At 38.2% G+C, this 15,758-nt stretch overlaps 1 protein-coding gene and 1 long non-coding RNA gene across 5 annotated transcripts in view; both read right to left on the bottom strand.

Moving 5' to 3' along the window:
• Window positions 1-15,758, bottom strand: part of KYNU (kynureninase) — a 157,050-nt gene that overhangs the window by 134,465 nt on the left and 6,827 nt on the right. The window contains exons 1-2 of one of the 4 annotated variants that reach the window (XM_023217498.3): window positions 11,994-12,415; window positions 4,529-4,716 (exon numbers count right to left, since the gene is read on the bottom strand). In XM_023217498.3, coding sequence (XP_023073266.1) covers window positions 4,529-4,697 — 169 coding nt within the window. In that variant the 5' untranslated portion in view covers window positions 4,698-4,716; window positions 11,994-12,415. Of the gene's footprint in view, window positions 1-4,528; window positions 4,717-5,040; window positions 5,104-11,993; window positions 12,416-15,758 lie in introns of those variants that run through there. The other 3 variants (XM_026453898.2, XM_026453892.2, XM_026453891.2) reach the window with 3 other exon arrangements.
• Window positions 572-4,520, bottom strand: LOC111546149. The gene is made up of 2 exons (XR_002732667.2): window positions 3,509-4,520; window positions 572-1,787 (listed from the first exon to the last, which is right to left on the bottom strand). It is a non-coding gene; the product is annotated as an uncharacterized LOC111546149 (long non-coding RNA).

Raw genomic sequence — 15,758 nt, 5'->3', positions numbered from 1 at the left:
GGACTACTTCAGTCCAGGAGTTTGAGACCAGCCTGGCCAACATGGCAAAACCCCACCTTGACAAAAAATACAAAATTTAGCTGGGCATGGTGGCAAGCACCTGTAGTCCCAGCTACTCCAGGGGCTAAGGTGGGAGGATTACTTCAGCTTGGGAGGTCAAGGCTGTGGTGAGCTGAGATCACGCCCCTGCACTCCAGTCTGGGTGACAGAGCCAGACCCTGTCCCCAAAAAACAGAAATAAAAACAATCTTACTAATCCCCAAAGTCAGTGAGGCAATTGTCTTTACCATTAGAGGAAATGTAAATTTGCACAACTTGTTTCTGGGATGGCAGTTTGACATTCTGAAAAAGACCGTTTTTGTCTTGTGTCTGTGCAAAAGCCATATATCTTATGGGGCTATCCAGTATGCTTTCAGAAATTTAGATGTAAGGATGTTTCAAACAGAAATATTTATGGTTAAAAAAATTTTAGAAAGATATCTTTCCACATGTATGCCTTGCATTTCTCTTCCTTTTCTTTTTATTGATTTCTTATCTCTTCCTTTCTTTCCTTCTTTCTTTTCTTTCCTTCTCTCTCTCTCCCTCCTTTCTTTTGCTTGTTTATTTTTCAGCTGTGCTCTTTAGGACAATGTTGAACAGAAGTACAAAAGCTGAATAAAAATATTTTTGACCCCTTTCTCTGATAACATCTCAGGCATCGTCTAAGAATAGAAAAAGAAAATACTTATTTTAATAAAATTTATATTAGAAACCCAGAGAAAACATAATATATAATAGAAAAATATCAAAAAAGTACAGGCTATGCCTGTAGACTTTCTTCAAGATTAAAAAAAAAAATCTCATATTGGGAGTTGTGATCCTTTCATTTGCTCAAAACTTGTGTATTTCTGTTCTTTGTTTTTCATTGTTCAGAACTGCTAAAGAAAGTTTTTTTTCTTGGTGTTATGCTAGTCTCCAAAAACAATCCGACATGCTTTATCATTTTTAGATGCTCTTGGAAGGTTTTAATAAGATAGGAAACACTGGTTTCCTTATGAATTCACATCTTGTCAAAACAAGAAAGAAGGAAATTTCAACACCACTGGGGGTCAGAACATAATATTCTAAAATATGGCGCCTTGGAATGCTGAGTATTTTGAACTGAAGGAGATTGAGAGGGCCTCAGAAACAAGGTCCTTCTGATCTTCTCTAATCCCCTGCCCTGTGACCTGCAGCCAGGTGAGTCAAAGAAACTGAAATCCTCTCCTACATCAAACCTTGAAACCTACAACGCTCACTCACTGACCTTTTCCCTTCTCCCTGATAGACTTTCATATGACAGGTGCCCTGCCCTATATGTGGAGGGAAGAAATGCTACATACAGGGAACAAGAAGAATCCAAAAATACAGGCCTTGTTGAGTACCCCCACCACTTTCCATTGATTACGGTTAGATTATATTTTATTCCAATTCTATTTAGTCACATGTATTCATTTCTTTCATTAGACTTAGCATAAAATCATAAGTTTTCTCTTGCTAAGCTGTCTTTGCTGTAGAAACATCAGCCATGCCCCTTGTGATGGTTATGAAAAATGGATTATCTTTTTGCCCCTACATCATGTGCTCCTGAGTTGATACCTCTGTCCAGCATAAACTTGGACCACGACCAGGCTCAGCTTCACCTGTGCTCCATGAGGCTTACTTCCTCACTGCACTGTCATCTTTGTTCAGATGGCACCTCACCAGCACTTCCTTGGGTAAGATCACACCCTCATCTTCACAGTCCTCATTATCATTTGGAGTGCTACCTGATGGTAGAGCATAATTAAGTTGTTTCTTTGTTTATTATCTATTGTCATACTAGATACACGTTCAAGTATGTACGTGACAGTTTTGCTCTTTGGTTCTCTGAACCATTCTGAGAGAAGTGTCTTGAGTAGGGTAGATGACCAATAAATATTAATCAGCAATGACTTATCCAAGGTTGTAATTCTTCAGAGATACTTTCTATTGGATAACTAGTCAAAATCAATATTATACCTATACTTAGGATACTAAGTCAACTTTTAAGTATACTAGAAGTGATTATATGTAGAACGCTGCTTTTTTCTAAGGGGGAAACATTTTTATTTTGATAAATATTTAAAATGTTGTGCTAAAATGCACCTACAATTTATTCTCTTAACAATTTTAGTGTACAATTCAGTTAAGTACATTCACATTGTTGTGCAATCAATCTCCAGAATTTTTCTACCTTGCAAAATTGAAATTTTATACCCATTAAACAGTAATTCACCATTTCTCCCTCTCCAAGCTCCTGACAGCTACCATTCTACTTTCGGTTTTTATGAATTTGACCAATCTAGATACTTGGTAAAATTGGAATTATACAATATTTTTCTTTTTGCATCTGGATTGTTTCACTTGGCATGATGTTCTCCTAGTTCATTCACGTGAATCACATAGCACGGTTCTTTTTAAAGCTTAATAAGGTTCCATCATATGTATATACATTTTGCTTGTCTTTTCATGCACTGATGGACATATGGGTTAATTCCACCTTTTGGCTATTACGAATAATGCTATTATGAACACGAGTGTACTAATGTCTTTTGGGGATCTTGCTTTTAATTCTTTTGGCAACATATCCTGAAGTGAGATCGCTGGATCATATGGTAATTCTATTCTTCGGTTTTTGAGGAAACTGCCATACTCTTTCCTACAGGGGCTGCAGCATTTTACCTTCCCACTAACAGTGCACAAGGGCTCTAATCACTCTATATCCTAGCCAATATTTATACCCTGCACTTTTTAATAGTAGTCATAGAAAAGGGTGTGGGGTGATCTCTCTCTGTGGTTTTGATGTGCATTTTCCCGGTGATTAGTGAGGTACAATGCTATTTTGTTGTTGTTGTTGAGACGGAGTCTCGCTCTGTCGCCCAGGCTGGAGTGCAGTGTCGCGATCTCGGCTCACTGCAAGCTCCGTCTCGCGGGTTCACGCCATTCTCCCGCCTCAGCCTCCTGAGTAGCTGGGACTGCAGACGCCCGCCACCTCGCCCGGCTAATTTTTTGCATTTTTAGTAGAGACGGGGTTTCATTATGTTAGCCAGGATGATCTTGATTTCCTGACCTCGTGATCCGCCCGCCTCGGCCTCCCAAAGTGCTGGGATTACAGGCGTGAGCCACCGCGCCAGACTGTACAATGCTATTTTTAAACTGGGTTCTGACTCAGTACAGGAGTCCTGTAGGCCAGAGAGTGCATCAGGGCAGGGCCACCATCAACCAGACCTGACCTGTCTCACGTGGGTCCTCGCTATTTCTAAAGGTTTCCACATTGTGTGATGCACATGACACCAAACCCTCTATCTCCCATTTCCCTGAGGATTCCTTTCCTAAGTTTTATTTCCTCACAATTCACTCATTAGCAGTATTTTACCCCTTACGATTCAAATCAAAATGTCCTTTTAATTTTAGATTCTAGAATGACCTAGAAGATTTTTCTTCTGTGGTCTCAGGTCACTTCACTTACAGCCTCATTTTATTTGGTCTCTTCTAGCTGTCATTTCCATCCATGTCTCCCTCAGTTGATACTACACAATTTTAAGTAGGATACAGGTGTTTCTCTTCTTTCATTCTTCCAGAGTTCTAGGTTGCTGGGTACATAGTTGAAGACAAATAGGTGTTTTAACATTTGTTACATGGTATATATTAGTGTTATACAAACCAGACATCCTAAAATTTTATTAGCTGATCTTCATGGATTCTGAGTACTGTACCCAAAATTGTACCTTATTTAATCCGAATAAAAATGGAATCAGACTATTATAAAGGATGTGAAACCCAGTTTGGTAGACTAATTCCATTCAACCTGGGAACCTTTATTATTAATGTAAAATGGAGTAAAGTTAAATATGATGAATCATTTTTTATTGTTATACCTTTGCTACCTATGTTTTATTTTTGTAAACGACTTCCTCAAACCCAGAGCAGAGTCAGATTACTACATTCTTTTAAAATGCAGTATGCATTTGTTGGGCATTCATTGTTTCTTTTCTTGGTAACTCTAACACTCGCCATCTTTACAACAGGCAAAGACGGCTATTCAAATAACATCCCTCCTGATATATCCAGGTTACAAAATAATATTTTCTCTAAGACAAACATCACATTATTATAAACTAAGTGCCAGAATATAAGAGCTATTCTAACATTGCATTCTAAAATAATTGCTTTGAATCCCAAGTGCTTAGAGAACAAGTAAATGTATCTGCCTATAATTTTCAATCAGTCACTCGATTGTTCAGAGAAGTAGTTGACAGTATAAGTACCCTGTATGTATTTTATTCAGAGGAGGGGAGAAAACAGATAATCTGAGGCTAAGGTAGGCTGACAAGTTGATTGAGAGCACCAGGGACCTTCTGCTTTTCAAACATAATTGCGACGGCTCTATTATATAATAGCACAATGATTTTCAAAGATTATAATAATCACACGCAGTAGCAAAAATAAATAAATAAATAAAATTTAAAAACCTTCCCAGCATTCTTACCTGGAGGCAGATCCTGTATTTTGGGAATATAAAAGCACTCCCTGAAGTGCCTCAGTTTATCTACCTCATCTAGGTGGAGAGCGACCCTCTCATCCGTTGGGTGGCATTTGAGTTCAGTCGCAATGCGCTGCACTGTGTCAGCTGGCAGCTCAAGAGGTGAAGGCTCCATTACAAGTTGTTCTCTAAAACTGAAAGAGAATAATAAAACATAATCTAGCCACCATAATTTTCCTGCAGAAAATGAGCCCTTTAGGTAATGCACCTTTTGTTTTCACTAAGACTCCCCTTTTCCCAACCTCAGGAATAATATACTTAACCAACCAGCGTTAAACCCCATGAATGAGTTTTTCTCATATATAAAAAGAAGGAAATAGGTCTGGTGTGGTGGCTCACGCCCGTAATCCCAGCACTTTGGGAGGCCGAGGTGGGCGGATCACTTGAGGTCAGGAGTTTGAGACCAGTCTGGTCAACATGGTGAAACCTCGTGTCTACTAAAAAAATACAAAAATTACCTGGGCGTGGTGGCAGGCACCTGTAATCCCAGCTACTCAGGAGGCTGAGGCAGGAGAATAGATTGAACCCAGGAGGCAGAGGTTGCAGTGAACTGGGATTGTACTACCGCACGCCAGCCTGGGTAACAGAGCAAGACTCTATCTCAAAAACCAAACCAAAAACAAAAAAAAAAAAAAAAAGAGAAAAGAGAAACAAAATAATAGTAACTTAGAGATAATGAAATGACTAAATTAGATAATAGTGCTCAGGACAGAGTAAGTTCCCAGTAAATGTTAGCTCATTCCATTCTTCTTATCTAGAAACATGTACCACACTTGTGGCTTCCAAATATATATAACGTCATCACCTTTTCCTCTAGGTATCTTATGAGGAGATAGTGGTAAGGATGATCTTCCTCAAAGTGTGGAAAAGCAGCATCCCACTTAGCTTGTCCTTCTCCAGATCACAGTTCCACTGTTCCACCCCCAGTTGTTCTTGGATCATGGTTTTAAAACTATGGACATATTGAACCTGAACAAAATCCTGTTTTGTGAGTGAAAATCATATTCATGGAAAATGTAACTTTACTTAAAATGTTAGTATTTTCTTCATATGAATACCAAAGAGATTCATCCACCTGTTGCTGTTAATAATTATAAATTTTTTCTTTTTCAACACCATATGTATTATCTTAGAACAAACAGGACTGTTTGATGTTTCTTGAAACCACACTGTATTCTGTTTAATCATCATGCGACATTTCTCACTTTCTGGAAAAGGATAAATGACAATGGAGATTTAATCACATATGTTTTAAACTTCACCCAAGCTTGCTTGTTTGTTTATATTTCTCCTAAGTTTGGTTTTTTGAAATTGAACAAAATGATATTGCAGGAAATAAAATTTATTTGTGCTAGATTTACATATAGTTTTGCTGATTTCATTTAATTTATGCATTTATTTACTCTTTCAACCAATATTTATTTGGTACCTATTATGTGGCTCCCAGCACTGGCAGGACAGCATTGTATGAGAGACTGCATAAGTGCCAACCCTTATACAGTTTAATTTTAGCAGAAGAATAGAAAAACAATGTAGTTCCAAATTTAAGAGCTATGAGGAAACAGCAGAGTAATGGGACAGAGTCACTGGAGTGTGAAAGAGCTACCTTAAAGGGTCTTGTTTATCTTTCTGAGAAAGTGGTAGATGAGCATTTCTACATCATGTGAAGACCTGGACCTGGAGGAAGCTGGCAACAAGTGCAAAGGTCCTGGGGTGGAAATGGGCTTGGCTTGTTCAAATAAACGCATTAGGGAGGGAAAAAGAGGGAAGGAGGAATGACAAACTGTGATATGCAAAAAGCAAAGGCAGAAGGTAGTCACAAAGAAATTGGGGAGCCAGAAAGAAATTTGAAATTTTATAAGTTTAACAGGAAACCATTGGGGAGTTTTGAGTAGAAAAGTAATGTGATATAATTTTACATTAAATAATAATCACTTTGCTCCATAATGAGTTATTAAAACAATGAGATACCATCTCACACCAGTTGGAATCACAATCATTAAAAAGTCAGGAAACAACAGGTGCTGGAGAGGATGTGGAGAAACAGGAATGCTTTTACACTGTTGGTGGGAGTGTAAACTAATTCAACCATTGTGGAAGACAGTGTGGCGATTCTTCAAGGATCTAGAACCAGAAATACCATTTGACCCAGCCATCCCATTACTGGGTATATACCCAAAGGATTATAAATCATTCTACTATAAAGACACATGCAAATGTATGTTTACTGCAGCACTATTCACAATAGCAAAGACTTGGAACCAACCCAAATGTCCATCAGTGACAGACTGGATTAAGAAAATGTGGCATATATACACCATAGAATACTATGCAGCCATAAAAAAGGATGAGTTCATGCCCTTTGTAGTGACATGGATGAAGCTGGAAACCATCATTCTGCGAAAACTATTGCAAGGACAGAAAACCAAACACCGCATGTTCTCACTCATAGGTGGGAATTGAACAATGAGAACACTTGGACACAGGGTGGAGAACATCACACACCGGGGCCTGTTGTGGGGTGAGGGGATGGGGGAGAGAGAGCATTAGGAGGTATACCTAATGTAATGACGAGTTAATGGGTGCAGCGAACCAACACGGCACATGTATACATATGTAACAAACCTGCACGTTGTGCACATGTACCCTAGAACTTAAAGTATAATTTAAAAAAAAATTTAAAAAAGAGTTGAAAAGGTAGACCAATTAAGGCTAACACAGTAGTTCAGGAGATAAATGGTGGTGAATTAAATTTGGTGATGAGGGCAAAGGTAGAGGGAAGAGTGTGGATTTATGATATATTTTGGAGAAAAAGTAGATAGGACTGGCGGATAGATGATTTCTAGTGAGGACAGGAAAGAAACTTTCTTTTAGCTTTGGGGTATGAGCAAATATGTGAAATATGATGAAATAAAAATACCTGGGGAAGAAACATTTTGAGGAGGGAAATTGGAATTCAGTTTAGTGGACTGGTTGTGGTGGTTCATGCCTGTTACACCAGCACTGGGAGGCCAAGGCAGGGGATTGCTTGAAGCCATGAGAGTGAGACCAGCCCGGGCAATGTAGCAAGACCTCATTGCTACACACACACACACACACACACACACACACACACACACACACACAAAGCCGTGCCGGCACTGGCATGCACCTGTGGTCCTAGCTACTGAGGAGGATGAGGTAGGAGACAAGGAGTTTGAGGTTGCAGTGGGCTAATTGCACCACTGCACTCCATCCTGGGCAATAGATCATGGCTGTTTTTTTAAAAAAAAATCTATTTAGGATATATTAAGTTTCAAATAAGTATTGAACATGCAGGTAGAAATGTCAAGCTGGTCATTGGATATTTGAGTCTATAACTTAGGGGAATATTGGATCACAAGATATGTGTAATATTTTTCAATTCAGACTGTACTTAATGCCTAGAATCCCTGGGGGCCAAAACCAACACAGAACTGAAGCTCTAGAATTCAATTCAATCTTCATTCTTCTGCCTCCCTTCCTCTTTTACCTTAACTAACATATACAGTGTTTGGTAATAAAGAGGTGCGTATCTGAGGGTTACATAATGCCAGTAAAACAGACATTATTCTTGCACTCTCTATTTTCATTCTTATACTTTTTGGGCTTCTTCTTTTCTCAGTTGTCGTGGTCTCCACTGATAAGCCATTCTTTATATTCCTAGACAAAGATACCAAGCTTCACCATTGCATGTTTTTTACTTTGATGTCAGTCGTGACTCCCAACTGCTTCAATCCATGGTTCTGTACAAAAGTGTAGGATTTCAGCATCGATAAATGGTGCTTTCAATATCTGACCATAAGTATTATTTGTCCTCCACATGAAATTTTCTATTTCTGTTATTTTTCTCATGCCATTTCCTTTGCCTAAAATGTTTTGCTCCCCTTCAACTTCTTTGGATTCTAGCCAACCTTCAAAGACCTAGCTCTAATGCTTTTTTCAAGAGGCCTCTTACGATGTCTCAGGCAAAAGTAGCGTGTCTTCCTCTGAACACCAATAACAATTAAGAGCACACTTATGTACTTTACTTATGAGAATAATACATTCGAAGCATATGAGAAATACATCAAATCTATTGAGGAGTGAAAATGGAACCCCTAAATAAACTAGTATGAAATACTGCAAACCCCCCCCCCCAAAAAAAAACAAGACAATAATACATTCTACCAGGTACTATATTTATTTGGACATATGTATGGTTAGGAAAGATAAAAAACATTTGCTATGCCTAAAACTTGATTCTAAATGGCTCCCCACCTATAGATTTCTGATGAAGGAACCTGCATTTTGAAGAGACATCACTGTGTCTCTACCACTTGGCATTATTAATTGCCTGGTCATAGTTTATTAGACCTCTGTTGGACACTTACCCACTAAAGACAATATAGTTTCATCAAAAATCTGTGAATTATTTGCTGTAAAAGATCTAACCAAACAATGATGATGTTTAACTGAGCATATAATCAAATTCTTTCAGGAATCTGAGCTGCGGGATGTGCTTATTCATTCAGTTAGGTACAGGAGCTGGAATTTAAAATAATCATAGATAGAAGCTATGAAATGCTAGGGTCTAGGAGGAATACTGTCATGGAATGACTCAGTTTTCAAAGTAAAACAGAACCACTGATTGTTAAAGCAGGAAAAGCATGAAGTGATTCGAGCAGCAAGTAAGAGTCACTTAGTTACACAATGGCCAGGGATTAAGCAGCTATGTCTCCTGAAAAGGTGACAGGACAAGCCCATCTTGAGAATCCCTGAATCCTTCATGCAACATGCTATGTGCAAGGCTCTAGGGGATCCATTGTCTTGGCTATTCCTAAAATTCCATGAGATGTTTTTCTGCCTTACTATCAAATTAGTCTTACTACAAACATGTTACTTATGGTAGCTGGACTGAGTTGCTGTTCTACCCTATTGAATTGAACTCCACCTGGGGGCCTGAATCATGTTTAATTTATCTTTATAGACATCTCATTTAGACAGAGTACCCCTGCTGCCAAAGTGGCAGTTCGAGAGAGTAAACAAAATTGGTTGATGAATTATTTGACATAATGACATATTACTAGGAGGACACCCTCTCTCATTCTGACCATATGAGAAAGACTTAGACAAATGTTTCTAATGAAATTCAGAATCAAGAGAGTTTGCCTTATATTTGAGACTTTCTTTGGGAGGTCAGCCCTTTGAGTTCATTGGAGGTGACTTTAAACTCTAAGTGGGGTTACTTAAAGAGATTAGTTTGTTACCAACAGATTCTGAATAAATTTCAACTTTCCTTATTTTAAAAATGATACTCATTAGTGTCATTCTATCTGTATCTTATTTAATCCTTGTAATAACCCTGAGGCATCAGAATCCTTTTGCTCCATATCAAGACGAAACCCTGGCACAGACAGAGTAGAAACAGCAATGGACTAAAAGGATAGCAGAGTGCACAGTAGGGTACTTAACCATGCCTGAGATGCTGAGGCCATTGTGCTGGCCTTCGGTAAAGCCCATGAATGGAACACACAGAGCACAATTCCTCATCGGAGCCTTGAACCTCTCACTTGATTTTTCCTTGCATATTGCTTCCTGATGTGTGTGTGTGTATGTGTGTGTATTTCTTCAGCTCATTCCCTTTTTCTTTGGCTTCTTTTTTCAGTCCTACACTCAAGCTGCAAAGTACCACAGGTTATGTATGAATTGATTTACCCTTTTTAATCCATCCTTCCCAGTCCAGTTTCAGCCAGGCAAAAGTTAAAGTGGTTGGTTCCGCTCCTGGGCCTGTCACGTCTGGGGTACCTTGAGGTACTTCATGGGCATAGTCTTCCAAATGACTGCACCCTGCCCTACTCCACCACTGTGCACAACTTCGCATACTCAAATACAGTCTTTAGTTCCCAGGATAGCACAGTGCACTCACTCTAAGGATGCAATTTATTCACTTATACTAATTGCTGCTTAATTCTTCACTCACCCCAGCGGCTAAGACTATTAGTGTTCACAAGCCATAATATTATGCCACGTTCAGTTTGCAAATAAAGTGACATGCTCATATTTTGAAATGAAGAAATTAAATCCAAACTCTTAAAAACTTCAACTTTTACATATTTTACAAATTTTCAAATTTTACATATTTAATGTTAATTTTATCAAGAGGGGTGACATGCATACCATATGGTCTCAGGCAAGTCACCTAACTGCTCTGTATGTCAATGTTATTTAAAGTTAAATTTTACTTTCTTCCAAGGATTATGGTTAAACTCAAGTGACATTAGGTCCTTTATAAAAAGATAAAAGATAGTTCGTAATTTTTTAAAAATTATCAATACTTTCTGATGGACAGCACCAATGTGCCTTCAATTTAGGTTTGGAAACTGTGCTTTTAGAGTTTTATTTAGACAGTTAGAACTTTAAAGTAAAAAGCTAGTATAATAATTAAAAACCGATTGATTTTAAGAAAATAACAGAATTTAGAATCTCCTAGTCACCCACTGATTTAGGGCTAAATAGTTAAATGAATGACCGTGAGTGTCCAATAGTTAATCTTTACACAGCTTCACATTCACGCCTGAAATAAGCAAATTGTACATAGGAGTTCAAAGTTTAGAACCTCACTTAAAAATATGTCGAGAAAGTGTGTAGTTTTTCATTAATAAAGAAAAAAGGAAAAACAATATGCATATTCAGCAAGATTCTTTAGGTATATCATTGAGAAATGGGTAACATTACTGTGTTACAAGTGTATATTTCATATCTAGGATATGAATTACTTTCTGAACACATTAATAAAATCAATACATTTGCTTCAGTGTTACTATTAAATAACACCCCATTGGCCTCAAAATAAAAGCAGAAAGGAAAAAAAAATCTAGTATATTTTTAAAAAGTGTATCAACTTTCTCTTCTTAGGTTTCATAAAATGAAAGGGGAAGAAACTCTGTTCAAGAATAGGCATTTTCACTTCTCTAAATATTTAATATGACTACTAGCAGCATAAGACAATTAAAGTTACCAGAAAACAGTAGACTCAAAATCTGTTTAAGAATATCTTTCCCTCATCTGGAGTTTGACCTAATCTTGCCGTTTAAACTCAAATAAGAACAGGACTAACTTTGGTTTGTCAAATGTAACCACATTCAGTGCACTATGGACATCAGTTCTTTTCCATTACATTAGTAAAGATCTCTTCATTTAACCCATTTCTAAAGGCGGGGCCTTTAGGAAGTTCATACCATTTTTATTTACAAAAATAATATGAAAATAAAAGAAGACAGCAGCAGAAAAAAAAAAAAAAAAAAAACCTCTAAAACACTATGACAAGGATTCTAGCTGACAGAAGTTTCATTTGGAAAAAACATGGAGTAAACATTAGGGTAGAGAGTTTTTATCAGTGCCTCAAGCTTACCAGCTAGGATTCCAATGGGGTGCTTGGCTCCCAGAATCTGTCCAGGAAGCTCTCAAGAATTCCTTGCAAATGTACAGGCCAGATCTTAGAGTAAGAAATTCAAAGAACTGCTCAGACTCCACCCAGTGGAGAATTTATAAACATACTTGTACTTTACTTCCTCTTCCCTAACCAATCTGTAATCTCCAGCCACTGTCAGAAATTTAAGCAACATATGCTCCTGCCCCCCATTTCAAATGCCAGAGCCTCCAGTGAGGGCTTCTTTCCAGAAGCAACTTTGCTCTTCAAACTCAGGTAAACACGCACTTGTCCTCTAACTACATAAATCTCTGACCCCTGAATTGATGAGTTTGTCCTAGAGCTAAATTCCAAATTTTGCCTTAATTCTTCAGTTTGAGCTCTGGATTTTTGAGACAGTACCCTCCGTCAAATACACTGAGAATTTTCAGCCTAATGGCCGAATCTATGACATTTAATGGGTACACTTTTTAGTCAAAAATTTAAAATAGGCTCTCAATTCCAGAATACATTCTATTGCCTAACATGTGAGTTTAAAAAACAAAAACAAACAAACAAAAAAACTCCTCGGTAATAAATCTGGACAGTTAACAAGACAGTCAAGGAAGAAAGATCTGAAGATTCAAGTGGAAACTAGCCTGGCAAACTTCATTAATGCAAATTGTTCATTTAAGTCTGTGAACTGTCTTTTGTTCTACTCTGACTACCTCTTTAGGCTTATTCCTGAGTTTGGGTCTTTTTTTTTTTTTTTTTTTTTTTGAGGCGGAGTCTTGCTCTGTCGCCCAGACTGGAGTGCAGTGGCCAGATCTCAGCTCACCGCAAGCTCCGCCTCCCGGGTTTACGCCATTCTCCTGCCTCAGCCTCCCGAGTAGCTGGGACTACAGGCGCCCGCCACCTCGCCCAGCTAGTTTTTGTATTTTTAGTAGAGACGGGGTTTCACCGTGTTAGCCAGGATGGTCTCGATCTCCTGACCTCGTGATCCGCCCCTCTCGGCCTCCCAAAGTGCTGGGATTACAGGCTTGAGCCACCGCGCCCGGCCGAGTTTGGGTCTTTTGATGAATATCCTTGTAGTTATAAAAACTAAGAGCAAAGACTTTCGATATTTGGACTAAGGATGAAGACTGTGCCTGAATAATTGAATGACTTATGCACACCTATGCTTTGTTTAGCAACCCACAACAAATCAATTGTCCTTTAATCATTTCTATCAAGTGTTCATTGTATAACCCTGAGCAATTCACTTAACCCTTGTGGAGGCTCAGTCTCCTATTTATCAAATGAACTTAAAAATACCTTCTTCTCAAGATTATTGTGATGATAAAACCATGCAGGTAGAAAGCCATAGGTACCATGACACTGAAGTCAAAAGTGACATATTGTCTTTTTTTTTAATCTTCAGAAACCAGACAGAAAGTACTACTCTCCAGTTTCCAAGAGAGGCAGATAAAGTGCATAAAATTACTTTAATAGGAGTAATTAACCAGGGAAAAGAAAATATATTTCACTTCATCAATCCTATCCTTGCAATAATCCTATAAAGTAAGTAGTCCACCAATTGACTGACTTAGAAGAGTAAAAATTTGAATCCATTCAGGAAATTTCAGAAGGCGTAATTTTTTTGCATCTATTCTGTGGTGTATGCCTTATGCTGTAAAAACTTTGGAAGATTACCAGGCTCTAATGTATGGGGAATGAACCAGAGGGCGGATCTGTGTCATTTTTGTGTCACTCTTTTAAAAGATTGACTATAGATTTAGAGAGACAGATATGGACATCAAGATTTTGTTTTCACAAGATCTTGCTTCTTCTAAAATCTTACAATAATATGATTAAAAATTTCATCAAAATATTATCTTAAAACTACTGTTTAACTCTGTCACCTTTAAAGAACTTGCTTGGAGGTGTAAGTTATACTTCTATTTCTTATGTTTTACAAATTTCTTTCTTTCTTTAAATTTGTTATATTTGAGGAATAAAAATAAAATCCTAAGCCCCTAGACTAACTGAACGGACATGCTCTTGGCCAAGGGGACCCCAGAGTAAACTTGAAAACTAAGTTTTTGGCCATGACAGGATAGGAAGTGGAACACATACCTCCCCCATCACTAACTACGATTGGACTTTCTGCCCTACGGCTAAACAGAAACCAGTTATTTCAAAAGACTCCACCAATGACATCAACCATCACCTGATGTTTTCTCTCCCTTTTGTGGTTTGGAACAAAAAAAGAATACTGATGATGGAGCGTTTCCGGCTAGTCTATGGAGAATGTGCAGTAAAAGCTTTCATATCCTCTGCTTCACGTTGGGCTGAAAACTGCGCCCTCAGATTGTATTAATGCTGTCATTTTTTGAACACGGATCCCATGGAGAGGCATGAAACTCTATTGTGCATGCGCACATTTCTCCTTTCATAAATATTCATGGCTCCCTCTATAGCTTATTGAATATGTATATTCAGCTACCCTGCTCAACATAAATTTCTGTTTCCTTTGCCCCTCCCTCAAAATGTCTGTTTCCGGCTTCTGACCAGAGGCTACGCTTTTCAGAGGTCAGAATGGCCACCCTGGAGGCTGCAACCCTTTATGTGAAATGAAGCTCTCCTTTCCAAATGTACAAACCTGTCATTCTTCAGTTGACACCTTTATTCATTCAAGAAAAGTATTAAGCATATTCTTTATACCAAGCACAAAGTGAAATGCCAGGGATGTAATGGGGAGCAAAACTTGTATAATAACATAGGCCCCTAAATACAGAAGGGAATTGTGAGAGAACAAGTCATGCGGGGTCGGGGGTGAAAGCAAGACCCACTGCCGGCCAGCAGTGGAGGTTAAACAGAGAACAGTGTGAGCTACCATTCCTTCCTTTTGGAAACAGAAAGAAAAAAAGTGTTGCCAAAATAAGCTGTTGTACAATTCCCAGTTGTCTTCTAATTTCCAGGTATGCCATCCCGCTGATAACATGATATGTTTGTGAGAGGAAAAGACTGATTTTATCCTCCTTAGAGCTCTGCCTATGTATGGAGCTAAATAAATATCTATTAAACTGGTTAATTTGTTTTATGTTTTTAAATTAAGATTTAGTTTATTTTATAAACATTGATTATTGGAAATATGGGGAAGTTTTTTCCTCTCAAAAGGTAATCTTGAACTACGAACTTTAGTCTTATTCTTCAGGGCCTTTTTGCCACAGTTAGGCCAGTACCTAGCATTTAGTAGACTAAAATGGGTGCTTGCTAGATCATTAACCAAATTAAATTCAGAGCAGTAAACTCTTTCTGTAAGAATCCAAGGCTGCACTACCAGTCTGATCATAACACTCTAATGCTGGGTGCTCAGTATGTGAAGTGAGTAATGAGATTAAAGACAGGGACAAGTTAGGAAAGAACTAATAAAAAAAAAAAAAAAAAAAAAAAAACTGCAGTCTCAAACTTGGGTAAACAGAAAATTTCACAATACACTATTTTTGTTAGTTAAATAAAAATGCAGAGCTCACATGTGACTTCTTAGGAGGAAAATTTACTCTGAGTCATTCATCATTGGAACTCTTCTTTCTTCTTTACACAGGGTGTTGGGAAGTTCCCACATGCGAGGGGCCAATTAGCTTCCTTCTCTCTGCCCTCCTGCCTCTCCTTTCCCCTCACCTCATGTATCCCAGGGCCCTGCACACCCAATCACTCTTCCCAAACTTCCCCTTGGGGATAACCAATATGACATAACAAAAACGTTCTCAAATGCTAGGTCAGGAG

Source organism: Piliocolobus tephrosceles, chromosome 11 (genome assembly GCF_002776525.5).
Source record: "Piliocolobus tephrosceles isolate RC106 chromosome 11, ASM277652v3, whole genome shotgun sequence".
NCBI lineage: Eukaryota > Metazoa > Chordata > Mammalia > Primates > Cercopithecidae > Piliocolobus > Piliocolobus tephrosceles.
The sequence above is the reverse complement of the archived record's forward strand: the minus strand, read 5'-3'. Positions and strand labels throughout refer to the sequence as shown.